Genomic DNA, 16,157 nt, shown 5'->3' with positions numbered 1-16,157 from the left:
ACTTGGAAAATTTGCTTACTGAATGAATCAGCAAGCATGATGTCAGCGCTCCCAAGCAATCATGAACACATAACACGCGATGAGCGTGGACGCTCGCTGTCAAAACACTGGTTTGAGCAAGCGGGGCAGCAGAAGCGAGCGAAGGATACCGTTGTTTACCGCTTCAGCGCAAGAGCGGCGAGAACACAGCGCGAACAAAGGTATGGGCCGTGTGCAGAACAATGGTACGAGACACCACCCCTTCCTTCCCGCCTCCCTGCTTTCGTCCCGTCGGCGTGCGAGATTGAGCTGTGAGGGTCAGTTCCCTCTGCGCCCTGTCGGGAAATACTCAAGTTGCTGCCGGCACACAACGCCGCCATCCGACCCGCTCATTCCCCCACGGCCTTTCGGGCAACGGAAGACGGCGCGTTTGCCTTCCTCGCTTGAGCGCGCCAGATTGAGCCGCGATGCCCGGATCCCCTCAAAACTTTCATTACGGGTCCCAACACCACTTTCTGATTATTAGTCACGCCTTAATGGGGTATCATTAAAACTTCTTTGCAGGCAAGTTGGTGCATAATTCACGTAAACGTTGTAACAGCGCAAACACACGCAACCACAAAGTAACAAGGACGAGACACAAACGCTTGTTTCTCGTCCTTGTTACTTTGTAGATGCGTGTGTTTGCGCTGTTACAATTTTTACGTAATGGGGCACTCCGGAAATCCCGCGACCTCTTGCCTATCAGCCCAAAAACATAGCGTCCGCTCCCCACGCATGCTCTCAATGGCACATAGATCAAGCGGCGCACGGGGACGGTGTTATTGCCCTTGGTCTTTATGCGGAACCTTACGGTGACACCGACGGCAGAAACGTGCCTGAAGTGTCCATCGAACTGCTATCGCAATAAGAAAAAACGACACTGGTGGTGCATTCCTCTTGAAAAAAAAAAGACACACATTCGCACTCTTCGTTCAAACACTGCTACAACGCAGGAGGGAAGTTTCGATTACGTACCGTCAATGCTCAGGTCAATTAAAGTGTGTCGGAGTGCAGCTGCACTTTGGACACTACATATATATATATATATATATATATATATATATATATATATATATATATATATATATATATATATATATATATATATATATATATATATATATATATATATATATATATATATATATATATATATATATATATATATATATATAGCATCAGTCTATTTTAGGTCGACTGCAGGATGAAGGCCTCTCCCGGCGAGCTCCAATTGCCCCTGTCCTGCGCCAACCAAATTCCAACTTGGGCCTGCGAATTTATTAGTTTCATCACCCCACCCAGTCTTCTGCCGTCCTCGACTTCGTTTCCCTTCTCGTGGCAGCCCTACTGTACCCAAATGGCCCACCTATTATATAACCTACGCCTTACCTGACCTGCTCAGCTCCATTTCTTTCTTTTAATTTTAATTAGAATACCGGTTATCTCCGTTTGCTCTCTGATCCATACCACACCCTTCCTGTCTCATAACGTTACGCCTAACATTATTCGTTTCATCGCTCTCTATGCGGTCCTTAACTTGTTCTCGAGCTTCTTTGTCAGTCTCCAAGTTTCTGCCCCATATGTTAGCACCGGTAGAATGTACTGATTGTACACTCTTTTTTTTAGTGGCAATGGTAAGCTTCTAGTCAGGATCGGATGACGTCTGCCGTATGTGCTCCAACCCAATTTTATTCTTCTGTAAGTTTGCTTCTCATGATCAGGGTTCCCTGTGAGTAATTGACCTAGGCAAACGTACTTCTTCACAGACTCTAGAGTCTGACTGGCGATACTGAACTCTTGTTCCCTTGCCAGGCTATTGATCATTATCTTTGTTTTGTGCATAGTAATCTTCAACCCCACACTTACACTCACTCGGTTAAGGTCTTCAATGATTTGTTCCAATTCGTCCCCAGTGTTGCTAAATAGGAAAATGTCATGTGGAAACCGAAGGTTGCTGAGATATTCGCCGTCGATCCTTACTCCTAAGCCTTCCCAATTTAATAGCTTGAATACTTCTTCCAAGCATGCAGTGAATGGCATTGGAGAGATTGTGTCTCCTTGCCTGACCGCTTTCTTTACAGGTGTCTTCCCGCTCATGGAGAATTCGGGTAGCTGTGGAACATTTATAGATATTTTCCAAGATATTTGCGTATGCCTCCTGTATTCCTTGATTACGTAATCCCTCTCTGTCAGCTAGTATCTCTGCTGAATAAAATGTATTATCGTAATCTATGAAAACCCTATAGAGAGGCTGATCTTATTCTGCAGATTTCTCGATTACCTGATTGATTACATGGACGTGATCCATTGTACAGTATCCCATCCTGAATCCCGCCTGTTCCCTTGGTTGACTGAAGTATTGCCCTTATTCTATTGGAAATTAGCTTCGTGAATATATCATGCAATACAGGAAGTAAGCTAACGGGCCTATTATTTTTCAATTAGTTAACGTCTCTTTCTGTAGATTAGTATAATGCTGGCATTCTTCCAGTTCTCTTGGACCCTTGAAGTCGTGAGACATCTGTATATATATATATATATATATATATATATATATATATATATATATATATATATATATATATATATATATATATGTGTGTGTGTGTGTGTGTGTATGTGTGTGTGTGTGTTATATGGGTATACATGTGTAAGCGTGCGGGTATGCGTGCGAATTAGAATAAAGGAAACCGAGAAGCTTGGTTTTATCAGTCATACCATAAGGCAAGGGCACCAAGGGCAACAGGCGCAATTAGCTGCATTTCCTAACTTAATTACAGAAACATAATAAATTAATGGCAATGAAAGTGAGTGAAAAATCAATTCAGCGCTGATGTGATACGAGCTCACGTCTCTCTCTCTCTCTCTCTCTCTCTCTCTCTCTATATATATATATATATATATATATATATATAGTTGTGGTAAAGGGAATCCCGATGGCCCTAGTGGTATAATGAAGAAGCAGACAGTTCGACGTACGTTGCTCTTGCACAGTGTGTTTTACAACGTTTCGGCTGCCGAACCAGCCTTTGTCAAGTAACAATGCATGTCATTGGGTTTCCCTATGAACACGCTATACCTGAGATATTGTTGTGCACAATAATGACAACGGAGAAAGACGACAGAAACATGGCGATAACACCGGCGAAGTTAGTCATATGGTAAGTGATCGGAAATCGAACATTAAAGACAGTTGACATACATTCTGTACTCGCGACATGTGGCCAGATGGCACGTGACAAAGAAAGAAAGAAAGACATACACTTCACAACTAAGCTATATACAGACGTATTACGGCCGGAACTAATCAAGTATATAAGCAGGGGTGGCAGCACAGTACCCACGCGGCACGCAGTACAGAAATGGATCGTTACTTTACTGAACATCACAATGCAAACCATCGAGATCAATAAAAAAACGTGGAGTTAATAAAGCGCCATTCGACAGTACAGCCTGAATGCAGGTGATACACAACGCTCAGTAACCGCCATAGCGAGCTAGATGAAGTATGAGGGCAGCTGTTGGCATCTGTATGGCGGAATAGTGTGTCGTGCAGAGACTATTGACGTCACTGACATTTAATTAACGCAACATCGCAAAAAGGGAAGGTTTAAAAAAGAAACAGCAAAAGCGTCTAATAGCGTGCATAGGGAGTCACGGCTAACGTCAACGATGCTTAATAGGCAGGCGGGATAGCCTGTCTGTGCTTTCGTTAATGCCAGATGACACGGTGTTAACCTTTTATATTAATTACGACACGCGGACTTCGCGATCGTGATAGGAATGAAGGCGTGATTCAAGTATAGAGGCCTTTAGTTTTTCGAAGGGATGCCCTGGTAGGCGAACACGTCTTGCTAATGGTAGGTATAGGAAGCGTATTAGCATGCGATCTGTGGTTAATAAAACGTATTCAAAACGAGCTTTTGTTTGGCCAATATACTGTTTTCTTCACACGGTTTGGTCAAGCATGTGCATAACGTTGGATGTATCGCAAATAAAGGATCCGCGAATTTTTAGGGTAACCTCCGGAAAGGTACTAATCACTTTCTGCGTAGTTTGCATATGCACGCACACCTTGCAACGTGCTTCGTTTCACGGGAGCGTAGCCAGATGGTATTCACAATTAAATTATGGGGTTTTACGTGCCGAAACCACTTTGTGATTATGAGGCACGCCGTAGTGGAGGACTCCGGAAATTTCGACCACCTGAGGTTCTTTAACGTGCACCTAAATCTAAGTACACGGGTGTTTTCGCATTTCGCCCCCATCGAAATGCGGCCGCGTGGCCGGGATTCGATCCCGCGACCTCGTGCTCAGCAGCCTAACACCATAGCCACTGAGCAACCACGGCGGGTAGATGGTATTCAAATTTTAGTAAAGTCATCATCATCATCATCATCACTGCAGGGCAGGCCTTTGCCCACTGCAGGGCAAAGGCCTCTCCAATACTTCTCCAACAACCCCGGTCATGTACTAATTGTGGCCATGTCGTCCCTGCAAACTTCTTTATCTCATCCGCCCACTTAGCTTTCTGCCGCCCCCTGCTTCGCTTCCCTTCCCTTGGAATGCAGTCCGTAACCCTTAATGATCATCAGTTATCTTCCCTCCCCATTACATGTCCTGCCCATGCCCATTTCTTTTTCTTGATTTCAACTAAGATGTCATTAACTCGTGTTTGCTCCCTCACCCAATCTGCCCTTTTCTTATCCCTTAACGTTACTCCCATCATACTTCTTTCCATAGCTCGTTGCGTCGTCCTCAATTTGAGTAGAACCCTTTTCGTATAAGCCTCCAGGTTTCTGCCCCGTAGGTGAGTACTGGTAAGACACAGCTATTATGCACTTTTCTCTTGACGGATAATGGCAACCTGCTGTTCATGATCTGAGAATGCCTGCCAAGCGCACCCCAGCCCATTCTTATTCTTCTGATTATTTCCGTCTCATGACGCGGATCCGCCGTCACTACCTGCCCTAAGTAGATGTATTCCCTTACCACTTCCAGTGCCTCGCTACCTATTATAAATTGCTGTTCTCTTCGGAGACTGTTAAACATTACTTTAGTTTTCATCAGATTAATTTTTAGATCCACTCTTCTGCTTTGCCTCTCCAGGTCAGTGAGCATGCATTGCAATTGGTCCCCTGAGTTCCTAAGCAAGGCAATATCATCAGCGAATCGCAAGTTACTAAGGTATTCTCCATTAACAGTTATCCCCAATTCTTCCCAATCCAGGTCTCTGAATACCTCCTGTAAACACGCTGTGAATAGCATCGGAGAGATCGTATCTCCCTGCCTGACGCCTTTCTTTATTGGGATTTTGTTGCAATCTTTATGGAGGACTACGGTGGCTGTGGGGCCGCTATAGATATCTTTCAGTATTCTTACATACGGCTCGTCTACACCCTGATTTCGTAATGCCTCCATGACTGCTGAGGTTTCGACAGAATCAAACGCTTTCTCGTAATCAATGAATGCTATATATAGGGGTTGGTTAAATTCCGCACAATTCTCTATCACCTGACTGATAGTGTGAATATGGTCTATTGTTGAGTAGCCTTTACGGAATCCTGCCTGGTCCTTTGCTAGACAGAAGTCTAAGGTGTTCCTGATTCTATTTGCGATTACCTTAGTAAATAGTTTGTAGGCAACTCAGAGTAAGCTGATCGGTCTATAATTTTTCAAGTCTTTGGCGTCCCCTTTCTTATGCATTAGGATTATGTTAGCGTTCTTGCAAAATTCCGGTACGCTCGAGGTCATGAGGCATTGCGTATACAGGGTGGCCAGTTTCTCTAGAACAATCTACCCACCATCCTTCAACAAATCTGCTGTTACCTGATCCTCCCCAGCTGCCTTCCCACTTTGCATATCTCCCAAGGCTTTCTTTACTTCTTCCGGCGTTACCTGTGGGATTTCGAATTCCTCTATACGATTTTCTCTTCCATTATCGTCGTGGGTGCCACTGGTACTGTATAAATCTCTATAGAACTCCTCAGCCACTTGAACTGTCTCATCCATATTAGTAATGATATTGCCGGCTTTGTCTCTTAACGCATACATCTGATTCTTGCCAATTCCTAGTTTCTTCTTCACTGCTTTTAGGCTTCCTCCGTTCCTGAGTGCATGTTCAATTCTATCAATATTATACTTCCTTATGTCAGCTGTCGTATGCTTGTTGATTAACTTTGAAAGTTCTGCCAGCTCTATTCTAGCTGTAGGGTTACAGGCTTTCATACATTGGCGTTTCTTGATCAGATCTTTCGTCTCCTGCGATAGTTTACTGGTATCCTGCCTAACGGAGTTACCACCGACTTCCATTGCACACTCCTTAATGATGCCCACAAGATTGTCGTTCATTGCTTCAACACTAAGGTCCTCTTCCTGAGTTAAAGCCGAATACCTGTTCTGTAGCTTGATCTGGAATTCCTCTATTTTCCCTCTTACCGCTAACTCATTGATCGGCTTCTTATGTGCCAGTTTCTTCCGTTCCCTCCTCAGGTCTAGGCTAATTCGAGTTCTTACCATCCTATGGTCACTGCAGCGCACCTTGCCGAACACGTCCACATCTTGTATGATGCCAGGGTTGGCGCAGAGTATGAAGTCTATTTCATTTCTAGTATCGTTGTTCGGGCTCCTCCACGTCCACTTTTGGCTATCCCGCTTGCGGAAGAAGGTATTCATTATCCGCATATTATTCTGTTCCGCAAACCCTACTAATAACTCTGCCTTGCTATTCCTAGTGCCTATGCCATATTCCCCCACTGCCTTGTCTCCAGCCTGCTTCTTGCCTACCTTGGCAAGTCGCCCATTTGTATAGTGTATTTTGCTTTCCCTCTACCCATCGCCGATTCCACGTCTTCATAGAAGCTTTCGACTTCCTGGTCATCATGACTGGATGTAGGAGCGTAGACCTGTACAACCTTCATTTTGTACCTGTTATTAAGTTTCACAACGAGACCTGCCACGCTCTCGTTAATGCTATAGAATTCCTGTATGTTACCAGCTATATTCTTATTAATCAGGAATCCGACTCCTAGTTCTGGTCTCTCCGCTAAGCCCTGGTAGCACAGGACGTGCCCGCTTTTTAGCACTGTATATGCTTCTTTTGGCCTCCTAACTTCACTGAGCCCTAATATATCCCATTTACTGCCCTCTAATTTCTCCAATAGCACTGCTAGACTCGCTTCACTAGATAACGTTCTAGCGTTAAACATTGCCAGGTTCATATTCCAATGGCGGCCTGTCCGGAGCCAGGGATTCTTAGCAAAGTAACTAATCATGTCTCTACTGCCTCTCACGTGGCTACTGTGCTGCCATCCCGGCTTACATTACTTGATTACTTCCGGCCGGAAAATGTACGTAGTGTAGTTTTGAAGTGTATGTCATTGTTTTTCTTGTGTTTTTGTTTTGTTTGCGTGTGTCACGTGCGATCTGGCGAGTACATAATGTATGTCACCTTTTCTTAATGTTCCTTTTCCTATCACTTACCATATGACTAACTTCACCGGTGTTATCGCCAATTTTAAGTGGTACTTCTCTGTTGTTTTATTGCGCACAACACTCTCTCATGTATAGCGTGTTTAGAAGGAAATCCAACGGACGTCGCAATCCTTATATATATATATATATATATATATATATATATATATATATATATATATATATATATAGTCTTCTGAGCCGCACTGATCCATCCTGGTGAAGTTGGACATACCGCAGAGGCAACGTCCAGACTAACTGGCTTTATTCGCGTGTGATATGACAACGGCGCCTAACCAAGGCGATCTTCCTAATCTAGGACCTGCGCCCTCTGCTGCAGGCTTGCGAAAGTGAAATAGCAGGGCGGGTCACTATCAAGGACTTCAACGCTGCTTTCGGCAACAGCACGAAGAAAATGGTCCTCTTGTACGACAATACCGCCACAGTCAGGCAAAAGGTGAGTCCCGTAGTCCGTAGCGCCCGAAGAATGTGAGTGACACGAACATCCCGCTGCGCAGGCGCAGACCATCGCCCGCAAACTTGACCGAAGGCGCGCTGCGTGGATGTACTTCGACATTCACTTCACCGACTTCTTGAGCAGATGTGCCTTCAGCGGCCCGTATGAGCCCATTCAAGTACTGCGCGACGAATTCATGAGGACCACCCGGTAGTGCGGCAATAAATGCGTCGATGGAGCGTAGTTCCCTTACTATATGCTCGGTGTTTCTGCTGACATTTTGGTGGATTCACTTCCCGTCTGTGGTCTCGACTATAGCAAACTTGCTCTCTCGACCCTATCCAGTACCTGACACCTGGAGCAACGAGACACACTATAGTGCGCATTCCCTATCACCGTACTTGGGGATGAATGCGTTAGGGTGGTCGTTTTGTAATCGTTGTTTCTTTTTTTTTTCAGACAGCAATAACAGGGTGCAATGGCTCCCTCTATGCACCACATCCTCACATCAAGTAACCTGTCGGGAACATTGTCCGTGCTATCTTCATTACAGTTTCCCTTTATTGTCCTAAAAGGCCCCGGGAGAGGGCATATACATAAGCGATCGGTTTTACATATGTTCCACATCGTTTTCATATCATTAACTATATTGAACGTTTTTAATTACATGTTGTTGGTGCCAGGACGGGCTAATTGATGGCAGCAGGAAGGCCGCTGTGGTCTCTCGCAGTTCGGGTAATGATCGAGGCCGGGAAATGAGCAGTACTGCCGCGCGGGCGTGTCACTTGCTGTGGATGGCTGGTGCGGTCAGAGATGCCGTGCTGCGGCAATGGTGCATCGTTCGGAGATGATGGGTGTGGAGCGAGAGCTTGTGTTAGTGTTCAAGACTAGCAATACTTGGGCGATTAGATAAGTATGTTAACCCGGATGCTTGTTTCAGTGCAGAAATACCGACGTCATATGAATAGTGAGATAGATGAACCTAGTAGCGCGGCTCCGAGCAGATTCAACTAAGTGGATTACATATGTTGCTTGTGCCCTCCAGATATAAGATGCATATCCCAGTTTTGATTCAATGAGTGATTTAGAGGAAACCAATTCTACGTTTTGTCGGCCATGACGGAGATTATACTTTAAAAAAAAAACTAGTTTTTTATTAGCAGATGGTGCACGTGACGCTAAAGGTAAGTCTGTGTCATGACAGATCAGTGCGCAGTGACACCGAGGCAGCTGTAGTACTGTACAGGACCAGCACCACGCTTTTAATCAGGCAAGACATTTCGGAGGATTATTGATTCAATGAAATGACATAATGCTTTTTTTTTCATTAAGGGTCAATAACCACTTATGACACCGTGACGGTATATTCACGAAGTCATTCTAAGCTTTCTGGACAGACATAGGTTTTCCGGTAAGTAATAAATCAGGAAAAAAGACTGAGTAAATAAATAAACTATTATTTTTCATTCGTTAAATAATTGAAAATAACCAAGGCCAGCCGGGTGCATTGTACAGGGAACATTTACGTCGACGGCAGAACTTAAATAACCAGCACTGTGTGTTAGCGGGTGGGCTCTTCAAATTCCTAACTAACGTGCAAAGGCATAATTTGATTAAAGGCACACCGTAGTTGTGGCTCCTGATTGACTTAGGCCTTAAGAGGAAGCTTTAGCTCGGGTACTCGTATCTAAATACATGTAAAAGGAGAATTCGTTTTTCTCGGCAACCACTGCACCAAATTTGACGGGGTTTGCTGCATTTAAAAGAAAAGCTTAAAATCTAGTGACTGTTGGTTTGGAATTTTCGATTTAGGTCGTCAAATTTTTATAAAAATTCGGCAAAAAATAGCAAATTTTCAGAAAACGAGACTATCAAGTTTACAACTCCGTAACTCAGCAAGAAAAAATGATATCGCAATTCTGTGAATTGTACCTGATAGTACATCTAAAGCGGACAAAATCGATATGTTACAAATGAACCTCAAAAAATGGAGTAATCTGTAATTACAACTTTTGCAGAACCTTCGTAAACAACGTAACAAATTCACGTAAGATGTAAACTGACATATCAAGTTTGTCCGCTTTGAATGGTCTAATGGATTCCGTTTACGGAATCGCGATATCTGTTCTTGATGCAGAGCTATTAGCTTGTAAACTTCGTGCTTCTATTTTTTTCAAACGTCTGAATTTTTGAGAATTTTTTTAACAAAATTCGAACCCTAAATCAATATTCCGCTTCCACCAGTCACTAGAATTTAACTTTCTCTCTCAAATGCAACAAATTTCATTAAAATCGGTCCAGGGGTTATCTCAGGAAAACGTTTTTGCGTTTTTACATGTATTTGAATAGGCCGCGTCGGAGTTGGGCCCGAGCTAAAGCTTCCTCTTAACCTATTTAACTTTCTTCGAATTCCTTCAAGGTATAGACCACTTATTTATTTATTTATTTATTTTCAGTAAGGCTGCTCTCCTTCGAGAGCGTGGCAGTTGGGCTGAACAATAATTCTTTTGTATACTACAAGACAAACAAAGGGCTGATCATGCAATAAAGGACATGCAGTGAAAGGTATAAAAATCATTAATTAATTAATTTATTAAATTATTTATTTATTTATTTATTTTCAGTAAGGCTGCTCTCCTTCGAGAGCGTGGCAGTTGGGCTCAACAATAATTCTTTTGTATACTACAAGACAAACAAAGGGCTGATCATGCAATAAAGGACATGCAGCGCAAGGTATAAAAATCATTAATTTTTTTATTAAATTATTTATTTATTTATTCACTTATTTATTTATTTATTTATTTGTTTGTTTATTTATTTATTTATTTATTTATTTTCAGTATAGCTGCTCTCCTTCGAGAGCGTGGCAGTTGGGCTCAACAATAATTCTTTTGTACACTACAAGACAAACAAAGGGCTGATCATGCAATAAACGACATGCAGCGCAAGGTATAAAAATCATTTATTTATTTATTTTATTTATTTATTTATTATTTATTCAAATACTGTAAGCCTTACTGAGCTTTTACAGGGTGGCAACAAACAAAACAAGAAGTTCAGAGGAGAAGTGTAAAAATGCACGTCATGCAAGGCTGGAATAACAACAATACATGACAATTACCGTTGAAACGACATGTATACAAGGAAGCATAATTCTTACTTAACACAAGTTCTCAACTTACACACAAAGCTCACTGTTGATTTAGTGTCAACAACTAATTGCGGGTGAAGGTTATTCCAATCTATTATTGTTTTGGGAAGAAATTAATATTTAAGAACATCCACTTCATATCCATAGGTGATTAATACGAGGCGTTAGTCTTCTAGGAGGTCGCCAGGATCGAAATTTTTTTTTTGCTGTTATATAGTTGATACAAAAATTTTAATCAGGCTATTTTTATTCTAGTGCTGAGTTCTGGGAGTTGCCCTAAAGCGAGCAGACCTGTTACTGACTGGTGTTGTTGGTAGGCGGAAAGAATAGATCTGACTGCATGTCTTTGAACCCGTTCTAATCTATCAGTGAGATACTGCTGATAGGGGTGCCAGATTATGCCTACATATTCCAAAGCTGGATTGATGATAGTTTTATATGCTTTAAGTTTAACATCAGGGTTAGCTATCTTAAGTTTTCGTTTTAGGAAGCCGAGTTGTTTTTCTTTTTTTTTTTTGCGGCGAACCACAGATACGGTTTACATGTTCATGCCACTTTAGATTGCTAGTGATTGTGACGCCGAGGTACCGCAGCTTGCTGACGCGTTTTATTTCGGTGTTATTGATTGTATATGGGAAAACTAGAGGCTCTTTTTTCTTAGAAATGATCATGTAAAATGTATTTGCAAGATTAATACTCATTCCCCACTGAACACACCAACTGTGAATCTTTCTCAGAGACTCATTTAATCAAACTTGATTGTGAATATTTTCAACGCGACAAATTAATAAACAATCATTGGCGAATAGCCGCACCTAAACAAAGAAATATATGTCCTTCCCAGTATGCCTAATATATATAAAAAATAAGATGGCATTGCAGTCTTGCAGTCCCATTGCAGTCTTTGACTCCGGGACCTCCTCCTGAATATTAACAACTTGTAATCATTCTAATGATCTCAATAAAACCCGATTCTGATACGTGATTGCGGGATACAAGAGGACATATTTAAAGTTGAACGCTCACCATGGATCTCAACGAATTGTTTCGATTATCTAAATGGGCCTGTACCCATTTTATAGCATTCGGATTGGTGCCGAACGTGAATATTTTTTCAATAAGTTCCTTGTGACACACCTTGTCGAAGGCCTTCGAGAAATCTAATGCTATTAGGTCAATTTGTTCTTTGGAGCTAATGACTGCAGCAAAGCTGTGAACAGTTTCGAATAATGGTGTAACTGTTGAGGGGCGACTACAGAACCCATGTTGCTTGCTGTAAAGAAGATTATGGTTTTTATGGTACTGCACCAGGTATTTACAATTAATATGCTCTAGCATTTTGCATACTGTGGATATGATCGATATAGGACGATAATTTTCAAAACATTACCTGTCTCCAGATTTATGTACGGGTACAACTCTTGCCAACAGCCATTCACTCGGCACAGCACACTGATCCAATAAAGCGAAAAGATTTTAAACAAAAAAGTGAAACCCATTTGCAGTACCTCTTCAAAAATTTGTTTGGAATCATGTCTGGCCCTGCGGACTTCTTGCTATCTAAGTTTAAAAGCAGGGAGATAACGCCTTCTTTTGATACCAGAACATTGCTATCACAGTGCATCTTACATGGCGATTCTACCGATGCTCTACCAAGTTTCGATGCAAATACAGAGATAAAGAAACGATAGAATTCTTGGGTTATCACCAGTGGCTTGTTACAGATATTTCAATTTACTAAGATGCTGCTTACAGTAGAATTATAACCAGACAAGTACCTCCAAAATTTTTCTGGATAATTCTGTTGTTATTCAGTCAGTGTTCTGAAAAAAAATTATTCTTGCCCTTTTTGACTCTTTTCGGACTTGGCTACTAAGTGTGGTTTGCAGTGTTGGATTCCTAGGGAATCTATGCCGTGCGCGCCGTAGGCGTCGTTTTAGATGGATTATATTCCCGTTGATCCAAGGATTAGGTTTCCCTAATTTCTTTTCTTTCTGTAGAACAAATCGAGACAAACATTCTTTCACGATGACTGTAAAGTAATTCCACATTTTATTTGTCTCTGTATAGGGGCATTTTATCGAGAGAGATTTCCAAGTAGTCTAGAATAGACGTGTCATCGGCGTGGGGAAAGTCATAAACTTTTATGGTTTTATCGTTAAAATATTTCTTGCTCTATTTATGAGTGGCAACAACGGCCTGGTGACCTGAAATTCCTTCTATTGCGAATTCATAATCACACGTGTCATCGGATATAAGTAAGAAATCCAGTACTGTTGCGCAGTTTTCTTCTATTCGCGTTCGCTCCCGAACAACCTGAATAAGGCCGTGTGTAGCCATCGTTTCTAACATGCTATCAGCATGACGCCTGTCTAACGACCCTGGGACTCTTGCCTCCCAGTTTACGCCTGGCAGATTAAGATCGCCCAAAATGACTACTCGGCTCCTGGTATTCACGACGGTCATAAGATATTCGCCAATTTTTTTGATAAATTCGATTAGACTTGATGACGTCCTATAGAGTACGCCAACAGTCAGTGTTGCATCATCAAAAGATAGCTTGCACCACATACTTTCATGATCATTAATGGGAGGTAGTGATTCATATTTCAGATTTCTTTATGAGTAATGCTATGCCGTCACATCTCGCCATCCGATCTCTCCGAAGAACTCCATATGCATTGGGAAAAAGTTTACTGCTTTGAATCTCGGAATGTAACCAGGTTTCTTTTATACCGATGATATGAGGGTCACGAATAATTGATAAATATTCGAGTTCTTTTATTTCATTAATAATGCTCCGAGAATTCCCATTTATTAGCCTTAGTTCTTGTGACTGCTTATGTCACTCAGCCTCTTGGGGAATCTGCTTTTTTCACTGCCGGAGAGCTTTACGCGAGCGTTTGTGTGCAGGTGCCAAGTATTACCTTAGTAATTGATTATCAGTTTATCATGAACAAGTTTAACTTTGGCACCTTCTGGCTTATCAGTCCTTGCCGAACACCACAACTGTTTCCTTTTCTGCAGCGTATCTTGCGAGAAATCGGCTGATATGCTTACGTCTTCGCCCTTTAACTTCTTGCAGTTCGTTAATATGGTTGTTTTTTTCGTTAAAGTCGTACAACCGCATGATAACTGGTCTCACTGGATCAGGCTGTTTTGACCCAATCTGTGCATTCGTTCTAGCCACGTAACGGTATTGCCAAGCTAATCATAAAAGATTTGTTTGAGAACCTTGTCTTCCAAATCTTTCCTCGTGTCATTGGGGTCCACCTTAACACCAAACACGATAATATTGTTTCGTTTCTATCGATCTTCCATACATTTATTTTTGTTGTTGATATTGCTCTGTGAGCGGCAGGTCATAGACAGTACTTTCAAGGCTTGATAACTTTTGCAGTGTTCAGTAAACGTGGCAAGTTTCTCTTCTATGTTAGTCAATCTAGCTTCTAACTGGGTTTGTTTTTCTAGAATGAGCTGAAGTAGTTATTCTGTAGTTAGACGTGGATTGCAGAAAGCAGGGGAACAAAACAGGACCATAACACACTCAAGAGTTCCACACATGGGAGCGGCAGCACCATTAAGGAAATATTGTTTGAACGAAAGTTTGATACCTCATTATAGTAACTCACCTATAAGGTAAGCAAGGCATGTGTAAGCGACATTGTTGCTGCGGTGCTGCCGCTTCCCACTGAACTATGCAAGTAATACAATGTTAAGATCAAACGGAATAGGAAAAAAAATTCATTAGGCTTTACGAGAAATTTCCAAGGAGAACCACGACAGCACAGGTATCACGGAGGCCAAGTAATGAAACAAGAGAAACAAATATAACTTCTAGCGCTTGAGAATCATTATGGCAAACGAATGAATTGTCCTAAATGAGAAGGCTTACTCAAATTTCCTAACGAACAAAGAAATCTGTGCCGATGCCCCTGCATGCACAAGTACTGATACGCACATGCAGTTTCTTTTAATATTTATGAGATAAATCCATATAATGATTCAATGCTGGTGATAGTAGCGTGAAGTTGGTTCCATTCTGATATTGCGAGCGGGAAGAAAGAATACTTCAACGTGTCGTATTTACATATGTATTCTGTCAATCTGTGCACAAGCTTACTGCGTGTAGGTCGAGCCTGGGAAAGTTACATATATTTGGCAGTATCTATCCTATAGTTATTTTAAGTAGTTGAAACAAGAATTTTAAGCTAGGCCGTTTCGCTCTTGTGGATAGCCTTCGCATACCAGACTGGGTTAAAAGATTTGTTGGCGACTCTGTACGTTTACATTTGCTATGAATGAACATCGCACCTTTCCCTTTGCATTGATTCGAGTTTGCTTATGCTAGTCAGTGTATGCGGAAACCAGACTGTGTTAGCGCATTCGAGAACAGGCCTTGCATGAGATGTATAAGCTAGCAACTTCGTTTACGTGGTTGCGAGCATCAGGCTTGTCTTTAAGAAATATTATTTGCGCAGCGCCTTTGAGATTATAGTACTCATCTGTTTGTCCCACTTAAGCTCCGAGGTTAACGTAACGCCTACATATTTATGGTCTTCAACCTTGTTAAGTGGAGTGCCGTTATTTGCGTATATAATGAGTGATGACACTGTTTTCCTGGTAGCAGTCATGATCGTGGACTTTTGTATTTAGGTTGTTTGTTGTTTGTTATCGTTTCTTGTTTTGTTTCTAAATCGCCGATGCTGTTCTTGTGTAGAGCGTATTGTACGATGTGAATTACCAAGAGCGCACAAAAAAATACAATTTATTGAGCACAGGGATACAGGTGCTGACAGGTATTACCAACTTTACCACGCTGGAAGACTTCTATGAGAAAGACCAAACAAACAAATAGCCAGACAAAGTACAGGTGCAGCCTGCGGCAAAAATTCTTTGCCTCGGGAGCTGTAAATCTGACCGTGAGATACGAGGACACCTAGCATATGAGCTGCAAAGACTCCTTCATTCATAAACCAAACCTCCGGAGCACCTAAACTCGACACACAACAGGCAACATAGCGTGCGATATGGGGGTAAACAACTGGGCCAGGA

General features: G+C 42.0%; 1 protein-coding gene across 1 annotated transcript in view; it reads left to right on the top strand.

The window, feature by feature from the left end:
* The window catches only part of LOC129385858 (uncharacterized), a 38,233-nt gene extending 28,963 nt beyond the window's left edge, over positions 1-9,270 (top strand). Inside the window, exons 7-8 of the mRNA XM_072289467.1 lie at positions 7,835-7,951; positions 8,013-9,270. Coding sequence (XP_072145568.1) covers positions 7,835-7,951; positions 8,013-8,165 — 270 coding nt within the window. The 3' untranslated portion in view covers positions 8,166-9,270. The remainder of the gene's footprint in view (positions 1-7,834; positions 7,952-8,012) is intronic.
* Positions 9,271-16,157: the final 6,887 nt, after the last annotated feature.

This window comes from Dermacentor andersoni, chromosome 7 (genome assembly GCF_023375885.2).
Source record: "Dermacentor andersoni chromosome 7, qqDerAnde1_hic_scaffold, whole genome shotgun sequence".
Lineage (NCBI taxonomy): Eukaryota > Metazoa > Arthropoda > Arachnida > Ixodida > Ixodidae > Dermacentor > Dermacentor andersoni.
This window is presented reverse-complemented; position numbering and strand designations above follow the sequence as displayed.